This window comes from Corvus moneduloides, chromosome 3, assembly GCF_009650955.1.
Source record: "Corvus moneduloides isolate bCorMon1 chromosome 3, bCorMon1.pri, whole genome shotgun sequence".
Lineage (NCBI taxonomy): Eukaryota > Metazoa > Chordata > Aves > Passeriformes > Corvidae > Corvus > Corvus moneduloides.
This window is the reverse complement of record NC_045478.1, coordinates 22,314,153-22,328,620: the sequence shown is the minus strand read 5'-3', so window position 1 is coordinate 22,328,620 and position 14,468 is coordinate 22,314,153. Positions and strand designations below refer to the sequence as shown.

The window sequence follows — 14,468 nt, the reverse complement described above, 5'->3', positions numbered from 1 at the left end:
TTTTAATAGATTTCTTTCACTTAAAGTCTGGATACCTATTTATATGCATGTATAAAAATGTATTTATTTTTCTATTTTTTTCTCAGAATGCTCTAAGCTGTGAGGCTCCCTACCTATATGACTTTATATAGGTTTTATGATAGTCAATTATAGGAGTACATCTTTTCAAATACGAGTGTGGAGAAAAGCATAGAGATAGAAAATGTTCACTCTCAAAAGTTCTCTCTCAAATAAGAGGTTGATGTACAACTTATGTCCCTGTATCATTACCATGTCAGTAAGAAATGCATATAAACTATAGAGATATGTTATCACGAGGATTAAGAAATACTGTCTCACAGTTATCTAATGTTAACCCCAATTCAGAAAATATTAACTTTTCAGGACAACTTTAAGCATATATTTGAGTGCAAATAATTTCTCTAAAAGTAGCTAGATGAATGTCAGAAGAATAGGACCATTGGTCGGAAGGGATCTGTGGGGATCATCTAGTTCACCCTATCACTGAGAGTGGGACCATCAACACTAAACTCGTGTGTCAGTCACGGGTTTGTCCAAGTCTTGAAACCTTCTGGCAATGGAGATTTCACAGCTTACCTGCGCAACCTCTTCCAGCACTGCACTCTTGCACCTTGCACCTTTCTAATTAAAAAGTATATCCAGCAGGAACTTACTAAGGTACAATTTTTGGCTCTTGCCTCTATTTGTCATTTGTCAATGCTGAGAAGTCTGACACCGTCATCTTTGTAAATCTTCAAACTATATAAGCTCAGGTACATCCACCTCTCTTCATGAGTCACAATCTCTAATCCCCTGGTCATCTTGGCTACCATCCAGAAGACCTCTCCAATTTACAACCATCCCTCTAGACTAAGGAAGCCAGAACTGGGAACTAATACTCCAGAACCAAGCTCAACACCATCAAGAAAAAGAGGGTAAATCTTCCTTCAACCTGTTGACTACAGTTCTCCCAATGTACCATAGTATGCAGTTTACTTTACATGCAATGAAAGATCATTGTTGGTTTACATTGATCTAAACAGATGAATGTGCATAAATAGAACCAGAAATATTGAGATCTAAATGCAAAAAAAAATCATAGTAAGAACCAACACAGTCTGTACACTATAAAATATCTACCTGAGGTTTCATAATGTACGAAACTGAGGCAATGTCTCAACCTAACATGACAGGTTAAGAAAGGCATCCAGTACTCGCCTTTTGAAGGTATTTTAGTTTCCTCAGATTGATATTGCAGAGAACTGCAAGTGGCATGAAACAGGCAGCATGTTTTCCACTTAGTCTTTCAATATTAGAATAAAGATTAATACTTACACACTACCGCACTTTATGCAATAAATCTGTAAGATCAAATTGATTCAGTCTGAGATAAATGTGCCTACATTTAGACTTTAATGAGTGTCTACAAGCACATATTCTTAAGCTGCCATTATAGTCAAAGAGCTAGGGCTAATTCAGTTACACAAATAAATTAATTTAGGGCCATTTTGTCACTTCTTCATGGAGTTGCCAGAGATGACTCAGGAGACAATACCTACAGTCCTCTGAAATGGCAAACTGAAAGCATTTGAAAAGGATGTCTCTTTGGTTGGTTACACTGAGCCTTCCATCAGTGGTTGGCAGGGTCTTGAAAATTATTCATCTCACCCCAAAACAGACACTCTATAGCTGAGTGACATGGGGAAACTCATGGCAACATCAGCCAACTTATCTTCCAGTGCCAATGCTTCCAATTGCCACAGTGAAAGCAGAGACATCTACTGCACCTGCAGACACCTACATGGAAACACCTAAATTTAGATTTTAATCTCAAACTGAATACACTTTTATCACTCAATTAAATTGCATCATTTTGAGGGTCATTTAGGATGGCCTAGGATACCCCATCCATTCTTTAGTTTCTGCTCATAAGCTTCCCATAGTTGCTGTGCAATGATTGCCATCCCCATGAAGGTGTCTCAGTCACCCTTAAGAATATCAAATGACAGACACAAAGTGCAGGCAACTTAAACGAGCAATGTGTTTCTGATATATTTTAACTCAGGTGGCACACTCTGTCTCTGAAAATACTCCTGAAGTTTCTCTTTAAAATAGAATCTTCTGCTTTGTGCTTTACTTAAAGCTGTGAGTTATGCAGAAGGTGTTGCATTAACCCCTAAGGGATACCTTATTTTCTGTACTAAGTGAAATAAATACAGTGTTTTTATTCCCTACCTTGAGGAAGGTTGAATGGTTTAAATAATTTATATGCATAAATGAGACATCAAATCAAGAATATACAAAAGCAAAAGATGCTTTTCTTTATCATGTAGTTACAGATGGAGCTGAAAGTATGTATTATAATTTTAACTATGGTATATCAGATACTGTAAATGTTTTTTATTTTACTAGAAAGTGTACTAGTAAGATATGTGCACTTAAAGTGACAGTTAACAACACATTAAGCTGTTATGTGTGGCATCAGCAAAACTGCAAAACCAAAACAAGTATTCGAAAAACAAGATGAATAACCACTCCCTAAATTTTCATTTGTATTTTTGAACGTGGCCCCAAGATAAACATTTCATTTTCATTTGGAAAATCATCACTGATTAGGTAGTTGTATCTTCCCCTTTTCCTGAAATCTACTCATCTGCATGCCACAGGAATAGTGCACCAGCAGTAATTTGCAACTCAGAATACTAAGAAAGAAATTAAAGGCTACCTTATCGAGCTGAAACTGTAGGAAATTAGGTAGTATATAATTACCTGAGCGAGAAAATGTAGTTATCAAAGTTAGTGATTAACCTATTGCTTTGATGTCACATTAATAGAACACTGAAGAGTGAATTTAACTTTATACTGATTATTGTTTTCAGTAGGGAGACTTGTGATCTCTAGGAAAATTCAGGGACATCTCTAAAATTTAGCTTCTTGGTCTTTTTTAAATCCATCACAGAACTGAACACAAATAAAGTTGACTACTATTATCATAGTTATAATAATCTAATGAGACTTGTCTATTTCCAGTTTGTAAAATATCTATTGTTTTTAATATTAATGTCTTACAATTAATACCTTACCAATAGTATCTTGTGGTTGTATAGGTTCTGTGATTTCAGATGGATCACTGATGCCATGTTTGTTTGCTGACAACACTCGGAAAACATATGGTTTTCCTTCTGCAAGGTCAAACACTGCATAGCGAGGAGATTTTACTGCAACCTGTGCATTGACTCTTTGCCAACTTCCGCTGCCAACCATGGACTACAAAAAACAACAAAAAAAGCCATGAATCATTTTGGTGAACTGTCAAAAAATGAACATATTGTTGTATTGCACCTTGTCATTAATTCATTTAAGAGCTATGAGAGAAGGATCTCTCTAAAATGCCTGACTTAAACATATGCAAATTCTCATAGCTCTTGCATTCCATTGCTCTACAAAAAGGTCTGAATAGCTCACTGTCTCCTTGCCTTGACTTCAATATATGCACATGTGAACATACAGTCAGCCTTCTGTCAATTGTGATTGGTCCCAAAGGAATTACTCTCATGTCCTGCAAAACTCACTTGAACAGCCAAAGGTTTGGAATTAAGCAAACAAGCCCTAATCCAAATTCTGCAGAAAGATAGGGAGGGAAATGTTACTTTACTCACTACTTTATCATTATTTATTCTCTTGAGTAAGATCATATCCCCTAAAAGCATTCATCAAATGAAGTAATTACTTTTGAATGTTCTCAATGCAGCAGCTGAGCTTATCATCACCACAACTGCACATGGAGGAGACCCAGCAAATCAGTACTCTGAGAGAAGTCTGCTGTCCATTAGATTTCCCACTTAAACTGTTTACTCTAACCAAAAATTAGTCATGGAATCTTTCAGAAATTTAAGTAAAACTCAAGTGCCTAATGAACAGATCGAAGAAAATTTCTTTGGCACATAGATAGGTGCATACAAATTATATCTTTATAAAATTTTGAAACAGTGAGTCTGGGAACAAAACCTGATAGACTGTGAACTTCTTAGAGGAGGAAGAGTGTTTCATGGCTCCTTAGAAACTACCCTGTATATAATGACACCTATGATAGCTAAATAATAAAAATCTAAACAGCTCAAGTCCATATATCAAAATCTTTTTCATAGGTACTGAACCCACCTAGTGTTCTCAACAGAAAAAACAAATATAACATCCATTTTCTTCACAATAAAAAGCTGGAAAACATGAAATAAATATTATTTTGCCATATATTTTACTTCCTGCCATGAAAAACATTAATTTCTTCTTTTCACAAAGAATCAGCATCACATTTTGTTCTGCAGTTTGATTTATCTGTTAAAAAAGTATTTCAAAAGAACGTAAAAACTTATTTCCATTTTGTGTTTCTTGAAGAATTTACAAATATATTTTTGCTCTTCAGGACTGAATCTTCTTTATTTGAAATAAAATAATTAAGAAACACTTCCAAATTAACAGATGATGGTAGAAAGCAAAAAACAAACATTCACCTATGAACTGACTAAGATGTTCCTATATATTATTTATGCAAAAGGATTTTAGATTCAGGTATTAATTAGTGTAATGAAATTCTTTTTCCTAATAATAGCCTTTTAGTCCTCATTCTCACTTTCCTTCATTGAGTTTGGAGCTTAATTGAGACTTGTTTTTTCATCCTTGTCACTGCTATGTACTATTTCTGGAGCTATATAAATTTATTTGTATAAAACAAGCAAATAACGTATATTTTCCAACTAATTCTTAGAATGAAATTCAGCTAACAAAGTGTAGGTGTCCACTCAGTGGAAATCTACCTCTGAGCTTTTTATCTGGGTTACTTCTGCATATTCTGGAACTAACAAAGTATTTCCACAACAAGAGCTGGTTCAAAATCCTTACATCAGTATTCCTGAAATTTATAGATAAGAGAAGACATATGTAACTGGGACTAAATGCAAGGGAGGCATTATATTTTACTGCATAGAAAGAAAAACTAGATAATTATTTCTATGAAAATTTTCATTACTTTTTTTGAGTGTAAAAGGCAGAGTGAGAGAAACAGACATGCTTGCTGGAAAATTTAACTAGTGAGCAGTCTTCATTTTACACTGATATGTTCAACATCCAGCAGGTAATGGATGATGAAGAATGTATAAATGGCCTATGGAGTTCTTTTGAAAAGGAGTTTTTTTGTGTGTCTGAGAGGGAAAAGACAAGCTGGGGGCTGCAAAAAGTGGAGTGATATTAACAGGATGGCCAGGAAATGAACTGTGGAGGAACGTGCAGAATTTGACATGTGAGAAGAAAAAAACTTGCATAGTAAGGGCCTGAGAGAAGGCTGTTATAATATTCACAATGAAAATTGAATGTGTGGCAGGTTTAGTGTTTGCTGATTGTTAAGAAGGGGCATATGCTAGAGTCATAATTCATCAAAACTAAGTATAGCTTGACATGTAAGTGTTGTAGAGGTCAGGTATGAGGCCAATTTACCTGCTGGGAAAACTTTGTAACAAGTTGCTGTAATACAATATGGTTTAGAAACATGGCTCAGGGACAGACTTATCTGAATTTTATTCACTTAGGTGGGTGAAGAGCAAACCTCTCCTGGTGTGAGCACTTAAGTCCCCTTTCCATGCAAAGAGAAGAGGAAGGCAGCCATGAAGAGTACCAGGGAGGAGTGAACCTGAGACAGGCATCGGCCTCTTTGCTGACCTTACAGGGGATAAATTGGAAATGTCAGTGTATAGTAGAGGGTGCTGTAAGCCTGCAAAAATGAGGATCAAATTATGAGTTACAAAAAGTGACGATCAAATTATGAGTTACTGTTTGTTCCTTGCTCTGCCACAGGACTAACAGAAACTTCCCTTTAATACAGAAAGACTGAAAACTTACAGCCATGCCTGTAAGACTGTGAAAACTATAAATGTTTCTTTTCTGTCTTTTTTTAGTTGCTACTTTACATAAATAATTTGTTCCCATTAAGACAGTAATAAGCAAATAGCATAGGGAAATCCTTTTCCCTGGACCTTGAATTTCAATGCTCATTAAATCTTGCAGTAAGACATTTGATTATCCATGCTTCTCTAATATCCAACTTCTAAATCCTGCAAGACCACAGAAAGTGTTGGTTTTATTGTTCATTCTGCAGTTCTGAGAATGGGTTGACTGTAATTGCACACAGCAACGAAGCACCTTACAACAGAACACCACTATACAGTACAGTACCTTCTCAATGAAATATGTCAGTGGCTCCCTGCCACGGGGAACAGGTGGATCCCAGCTGAGTACAACATATGTTTTGCTGATTTCTGAAGCGTGTACATTGGTGGGAGGGCCTGGAATCTGAACATGCCCTGTAAGATTAATAAATGTAACAAGTGTTAAACAGCAGATTAACTCCTGGGCCAGCTTTCATGCTACAGGTCATCTTTCTGATTCAACTTTCCCACCCTGCATTGCAATGCTCAGCTATTAGGAGCTGTGATATCATCTGTGCAGTTCACCTGATCACTTCAATTAAATTTTGATAAATAAAATCTCAGTATCTAGTTACTTATTTTTTCAGTAAAAGTTTAATACGCTCCCTGAAACTCTGTGACTTTGTGACACTTTTTTCTTTGATCACATTTTAATTACTTCAATCTGCTAGTAAAAAGCCTACTCACTATGTGCAAACATTTTTTGATCAAAGACAGAAGTCTAAAGAGATATTATGTGAAATTAGAATAAAAAAAGCAGCTGGAAGGGAAGTACAATGAGAAAAGCACCTTTAAAACAAAGAGGAAAGCAGAAAAAGGAGCAGAACCGATCAGAAATATATCATATGACATATTGGTATTACCACCTGTATAGTCTAAAGCACTTCTAAAATCTATGAATCAGAGACTTAAAAATGTAACCAGCCCTGTGATGGCTCCACCATGCCATGATTCATGCTGTGGATCAAACCCCTCTCCCCACGCACTCTGCAGAGTTACCAGGAGCATTAGAGAAAACCTCCCTACCCTGGGCCAGGTTGGAAGAATTCAGCTCAAACTTTCATGGTCCTGCTCACTGACTGCAATATGAGAAAAAGCGAGTTCTGCTATCCAAGGAATTACAATGGGGTAAAACTGCACTAGATAGGAGAGTGACCTATGAGGGACCTGTGATGGACCTCTATGCAGGAACAGCTACACAGCCCTGAAGAAGCTTTGACTTGGTAATAGGTCAGAAATAGCAACTCAGCAGACACCTAAAAATTTTATCTTTATGGTTTGTGATTGAAAAAGAAAAAAGCTTCTTTCTTTGAAGGTAAATTTTTCCACTTCTCAGGCTAGAAAACAGCATATATCCTCTAAATGTTTAAGATTTGCCTTTAAAAAAGAGAAAAATATTTCAATATGTCCTGTAATCTCTAAATCGTGGCAGTGATGTTTCAACTGGTTATATATCACCTGTACAATGAACCAGGCTCGAAATGTACACTGATATTATTTAATCATATATATTTCCCAAATCAAAACCAAAACTTTTTTAAAGCAAGCTGATATATCCAACGAAACTTTATTTCTCACAATGCTTTCTATATTTTATTTCCTACAATTGTATTTTTTCTTTCAGAAAGGCACATGAATCAGCTGAGTTTAAGATGAAAGACATATAGCCAAGAAAATGACAATAATCCTTCACAGCATGAAGACAGAAGGCTTCCAATTGATTTCAGGTAATGAAATATCAACATGTTTTCTTACATTCTTGAAAAAAAACAAAGCTCCCATACTTTGTAATGATATAACATGGTGGTACAGTATGGGTCCCAGAATGGAACGTCATCCTGCACTAAAAAGGAAAACCATTTCTGATCTGTGAGATTGCTCTTTCAGAAACAGTCTCCAATCTTGCAGATGAAATTAATGATCTACATAAAGAGTAATATTTGAATATTCATACTCTATTAATATGCACATTCATGTGACAGAAATCCAAATATAGTTATTTATGCCTATGCCAGAGTGGCCATATACTGCACCTGATCATTCTAAGGCAATTCTGAGATTAGAAGAATGTTCTGTGAAGCCAAACAAGACAATTATAATCTGATATTATAATGTGCCTCATATATCTTGATAATACTCATATCAATTCATTTAAGGTACTATTGTAAAAATAGAGAAACTTCATCTATCCTGTCCATGCACTTGGAAAACCATTTAATATCTGATTCTCCTTCAAACTACATCTCTTCTCAGGTGATTTCTCTTTTACTGTGTTATTACTGGAGTTACAACTTTATAACCTTTGTGGAAGAGAGTAGACAGACACTTTTTTTAATTTTGAGCCATTATAGTTAACAATTTTAACAGTTTAAGTGTAAAGAAGGTCATTATTCAAGTCTAAAAAACAAATCATCCCACAGAGAAACAACCAAAAACCAGAAGAAATGCAAACTTTATTTCAAAAGTTGTCAGTGATCTCTCCAATTCTCCGGAGAAAAAATATTATTTAGTCTATAACCTTAGCCTTAAGAATAATCTCTGTATTCAGGTAGACTATTAATTAAATAATTGAGATGGATTGTGTAAGTTTTTATGAGAATGGCAATAACTTGCTCAGATCATTAAAATCAGCCTAAAAAAACCTATACTTAGCTCCCAGAAGGCTAGAAAGAGGGGAAATATGGAAAATCAAATGGGCAGTTAAATGCTCAACCTTTTAAACTCAGCTTAACACTAGTCAAAGTAAAATGGTGAGAACATTCTGTCAACACATCGTAAAGATTTTGCTGTTGAGAGTGTGATGTTCTCCATCCTTTTAGACCTCACCTTTCACTTGTGTTCTCTCAACCTTGCAAGCCATAATATGTCTTTATTTATTAATGGAGAGACTTTATCACTAGATGGATTTCTTTTCAAGTCATGTTTCTAATTATAATGCAAAATTCCTGGAGCATAAGCAGATGGACTGAAATTGTAGAAATGCTACATACCTTCAAGGTCATCCTTACTGATCACGATCTTTCTCCCTTCATCCACATGAACAGCTGTTAATCAAAATATTCAATTAGTCCCTCAAACTAGTTCAATATATTTACAAATTTTGCAATTATTGTTTTTCGCCTGTTCAAGAGCCTGTATACCTCTGTTTCTATAATATTGTTATTAAATCTTTGCCCAGATAGAGTCAACTCAAAGTCATACACTGGTTTACTAACTTTCATAGAAAAAACAGGGCATGATAAGACAGTACTATTTAAAGCTGTGGTAAAAAGCAAGAGTCATAGTCACAGTAGATGGATTTGATTTTGAGGCAGATTAGCAAACAATTGTATCATTAACTGTGCTTTTTTTTATACGAATTAATCATAAAGCGTACAGACATACATAAAACATATGTAACGGAAACTGCATATTCAGCTCAGATTTCAACGATGACATTGGGGCAGTACTCTGAAGTATTCATAATTACTTTAATTCCCCTCTGACCAAAAGGAGCACACAAAACAGAAGGTGTGCAAGTACATGATATACAGAATCTGCACAGGAGTTTAGGACAAGGCTAAATCAACAAAACTACTCCCCAGAGCAAGCTGGCTTACTCTATTCATGGAGAAGCTTCCACAGTTCTACTTTGCAGTCTGTAGTGAGATATTCAATCAAAGGAAGAAATAAACTCTACTCCTTAGGTTAATTGGGCAAACATAATCTTAAATAAAATATTTTGCTTTTAAAAAAAGAAGCCTTGAATAACCTACTTTGTGTTCTCTCCAGGTCAACGGGGTCAAGTGCTGCAACTGGATCCGAGGGTCGAGAAGGCCTGCTAATGCCAGCACTGTTCACTGCTCTCACACGGAATATGTAAGACCGTCCCTCATAAAGACCAGTCACAGGATACTTGCAGACTTTTACGGGAGCATCATTGCACTGGACCCAGTTTTCCAAACCTACTTCACATCTTGGAATAGCAGAAGACAGCGTTTGTCAGTATCATCTCACAATAAATACACCCCATGCTACACACACCAGGTCAGAACCACGGAAGTCACCTTCGCTAAGCTGAGGAGCTAAGCCACACATCTCATTAATGAAAGTCACACGCTTTATACACTCTTCTCTGATCAGAGAACCAATTCCCACCCTTTTCATATTTTTTTCATAATGCAAAGGTCATTTTTCTTCCATGGCTTTTAGCCTTTTCAAATCTCTCTGCTTCCCTACTGTTTGGCTCTTTTCCTTGCTATATAAAGAATAAATTATTCACTTTCATTTCTAATATTCATCTCCACAGAACATGATGAATTTGCAAGATTCACCTAATCTTTTCCATCTCTTCTTTGTCATATTTTCAAGTAAACTTCTTTGTGCATTTCCCTCCCAAAATGGCTGGGACACAGAGTGTAGGAGTCATCAAGAAGCACAGTGATGTCCTCATACTGACTGCTTTGTGTGTAAATATATAGTTTGTGTCCTACTACTATAACCTTTTGTGTAGAAGACTCTCTTTTGCCCTGACAATACCAGAAATAAGTCGTGTTATGATCGAGGGCTCCTTGGCACTGCAGTCATACAAGCAACATGTCAAACGGCACATCTAACTAGATTATACACAATATAGGTGAAATACTCCTATGATCTATGTGCCACATAAATTGGATATAGATGGCAGAGTCCCCAGGTCTCAAGTTAATTTCCTCATACTGACTGCCATTCATAAACTACTATTTTTCCAGCTATTCCCAGACAGCTATTATTGAATTAGACCAAATGACAGGGTAGCAAATAGCAATGAGCTGCAAATGCTGCTTTTAAGTGCAGAGCCGTAGACATTATGAAATCATTTCAGTAATGATTTGCTGACTGACAGTTTCAGACACTAAGGATCAGATATTCTGCTCTGGCTACAAGGAGCAAGCATTCACTTCAGTGGAAGAGACATGCAAAACAGTGCTTCGATCCACTGCTTGCCAGCTGCCTGCACTGAGCTGAAACCCCAGCAAAGTGCAAAGCTGACTGAAGGACAGAGGCCTGCCAGTCTGATTTAAACTACCAGCTCCCAGGAGACCAGGCCTTGAGATCCTGATGTACTACATTTAAGAAAGAAATAAAAAGATAATGTAATAACTCCTAGGTTTCAGCTTTTGCACTATAGAGATTAAAGAGACTAAATCTAATTCAAGATACCCATGGATTCTAGCTTTTATAAATTAAATACTGTCAGGGCTCATTCTCTGTTGTGCCCACATCCATACTACTGAACATTTTAAGTGTATGATAAAATGTGTCTGCCTGCAAATATTACTTGGAATGGCCTCCAGCCCCTGCTAATTCCCAGACTGTGCCCAGAATTGCCCGTGAAAATACTAAATCATCTGGGCTAACAGTTTGCCAGGGAGCAATCTAGTAATTTAACACAGTGTGTAACTGAGTTCCAGTGCCAAGTGTCTGTAAAAATATATCTAAAAAATAAACACATTGAAAGCATAGAATGATAATTATTTTCTCTTCTGGCATTTTATTTCTGGAAATTAAAAAAATTAAATAAATGCTAATGTTTACATACTTGTCAACAAAATATCCAATAACTGGGCTCTCACTGGTTGTGTTTGGTGGTTTCCAGGTAACAATAACATAGTCTCTGTTAGCATCATGGCATTTAACATCCATTGGTGCCCCTGGTGCTCCTGCGATCAGTGCATCGGCATCTGGACCACAAATAAAAATAAATTGGTTTTGACCCCAACTCCTCTGAAATACATCAAAAAGGCAAAGGGAAGACTTCCAGTTCATTGTAATACTTGCTTATACGAATGGAAGCCCAAACATTTCATGACATACTAATTCACTACAGTAATGATTTGGGACCTTAATGTCTATATTTTTACACAGATAAAATGTTCAAGGATATTTTTGAGGAGAGAAAAGCTTTTTAGGAATCAAACACCTATTATTTTTGATGAGAATTAAAAGTGTAACCCACCCATGTGTTTTTGATGCTCTGTCACTGAAAGCTGTGACTCAGAGTGCTACTAGTCAGACCAAGGTACTTAGTAAAGAACATGTAGCCCATGAAAACAAAACTCTTAAAGAGTAAAAAATTTGCAAGCTCCTGGTACATTTATAATGCTATGTTTTATTTACAGTCTTACAATGTCACCTTTAAGATATCCTTTTGTGACTTCATTTTAAGAGATATTGACTAATTCGGACCCTCAAATGAAATCTTGCTACAGGTAAAGTTCTCTCCCTTCAAAGGAAGATGTCTATAACAAAAAAACCACCCTGTATAGAGTCTAAATTATAGAGTCTGATCCAAATCGGGTGTGAAGTAGTTTGTGCTCAGTATCAGATCACAGCCTACATGAAAAAAGGCAAGAGAATGGGCAGCAGACAACACTAGAGACTCCAGAGGACATAGCTCAAGGCCAGGGTCCTGGGCATGCAAAGGGATCAAATATAGTATAAAATGGACAAGAGAAGTACAGAAAATTCATCCATCACTATAACAAAAACTTCTAAGAAAGATTTATATATTAGTGGGTGTTTTTCCCCGGAGTACTGTCTTTCTTGGAAGGTAACCTGGACATAAAAAGCTTTAGCAAATTGTTTCTAATGAGATCAGGGTGCCAGAGGGGCTTGTTTGAGACATAGCGCAAAGCTGATGAAGCTCTTGCACTAGCCCTGTGAGGAAGTTGGATTTCAAACCCCTGAAAAAGACATTCACTCCCTCTATCCCACACAAACTGTCTGGGTGACATTCCCACAAGGCACGTATGTTCCAATATGTTTCCAAGAAGAACAAGGTTTAAAATTAATACAGCTTGAGTGGCTTCAGTGGGGCTGTTCCAATTTGCCCCCACCAAGGATGTTGTCTAATGTATTTTAAAGAGTGAAAGAACTGCTCAAACAGAAATATTTTCATCTTTCAATGAAGAAAATATAAAACTGAATACTAAGTTCTGCTCACAGGTGCATGTGGAAGCTCATTCTCACTTCGCTGGGAGCTGTGCATGGAAATGTGATGAAAAGTTCTGACCTTTATTCTATTTTAATACATTTACCTCCTTTTATCTATGTCTCTTGTGAAAACTGTATTTCCTCAGTCAGCTAATTTCTTATTTTTCTTCTTTTCTCTGGATAATGACATGACTATGACTGGTATAGTGGTGGGAATATTTCTTTTGCTTTTTCCTGCACATATCCCTAAGGCAAGGCACAAGATATGAGAATGCCCAACAAGGCTCATTCCCAGTTTCCAATCTCTAAAGCCAAAACCATCACAGTGAGAACTGATTGTACACAAAGATGTTTATTTCCTACCAGGAAAGGAGATGACAAAGAAACAAGTTGTCTCTTCACAAGAATGGTTTCTCTGGTTCTTCAGGAAACAAAATGTCCTCAGGAACATGCTCCTCTTGAAGCTCCCCATTCATGTAAGGTGACTGGTTTTTAGTACAGACTACTATATACCAATCAAATGCCTATGAAATACCACAGGGCTAAATTTCTTTTGTACTTCAGTTATTACATGGGATTGTTTCATAAAACTAAACTTTATAATGCTTTTTAATTTCTCCTCAAGAAACATTAAAAGTTTACCTCTTACAAACAGGTATGCACTGCATTCACTGATTCCACCTCTTGAAACCATGCGCAGGGTGTATAAACCTTCATCATCTTTGTTCAGATGAGTAAAGGAAAGAGCTGCCTGGCCTTCTCCAAAATACAGCTTTGTCCACTTGGAGTCCTTTATCAGCACGTCTGGAAGAGAAAACCCATCAGGGACGTTACTGTGCTGCTAGAACAACCTGCATCCTAGAGCAGTTCTCTGCTAACCAGGGACACAAACTAATATTTATGCAGTTTTGTTCAGACTGGTAGTGCTTTGATACTGTGAAAACTTTAAAGAGAGCAAGTTGCAGCTCTCTAAAATTATTTGATCAGTGAATTTCAGAGAACATGAGGTCTAATACTACTCCATAAAGTGCCAACAACAAAATTCCCCTCACTGTAATTTTTAATACACTGAGAGACAAAAATGTTATCCACATTTAGAAATATTGACATGAAACCTGCCATACCCTGTAATGAATGCAGGGTGGAACCTTGTTTCATTTTTAATAAGTTTTGCTTCCAGTTCAGGTCAAATGTCAGTTTACTCAATTTTTCCTTCCAAATTTAAAAAATAAATTTCAGTTTAATCTGAAAACTGCTATAAACATACACTAAATTTAAATCTTCAAGGCATGCCTGTTCAGTCTTGAATAAAATTAAATTTAAGCCTCTCAAAGGTGGGAGGTGGTGGCCCATGATTAATGCACGTTAATATCATTGCTTAGTGAAACCAGAGGAAAAGAATGAACAGGATATTTTAGGCTAGCCAAGGGACTTTCTCATATCAACCTTTTAAATAGCTGATTGGATTATTTTTGATTTTTACCTCCCTAAGACCTATCACACATGAATTTATTATAATTAATGCAGTAGAAGTAT

General features: G+C 36.4%; 1 protein-coding gene across 2 annotated transcripts in view; it reads right to left on the bottom strand.

The window, feature by feature from the left end:
* MYOM2 (myomesin 2) overlaps positions 1-14,468 on the bottom strand; it is a 76,574-nt gene that overhangs the window by 37,157 nt on the left and 24,949 nt on the right. For both annotated transcript variants that reach the window (XM_032104594.1, XM_032104595.1), the window contains exons 11-16: positions 13,575-13,736; positions 11,539-11,680; positions 9,734-9,933; positions 8,969-9,022; positions 6,226-6,353; positions 3,084-3,267 (exon numbers count right to left, since the gene is read on the bottom strand). In XM_032104594.1, coding sequence (XP_031960485.1) covers positions 3,084-3,267; positions 6,226-6,353; positions 8,969-9,022; positions 9,734-9,933; positions 11,539-11,680; positions 13,575-13,736 — 870 coding nt within the window. The remainder of the gene's footprint in view (positions 1-3,083; positions 3,268-6,225; positions 6,354-8,968; positions 9,023-9,733; positions 9,934-11,538; positions 11,681-13,574; positions 13,737-14,468) is intronic.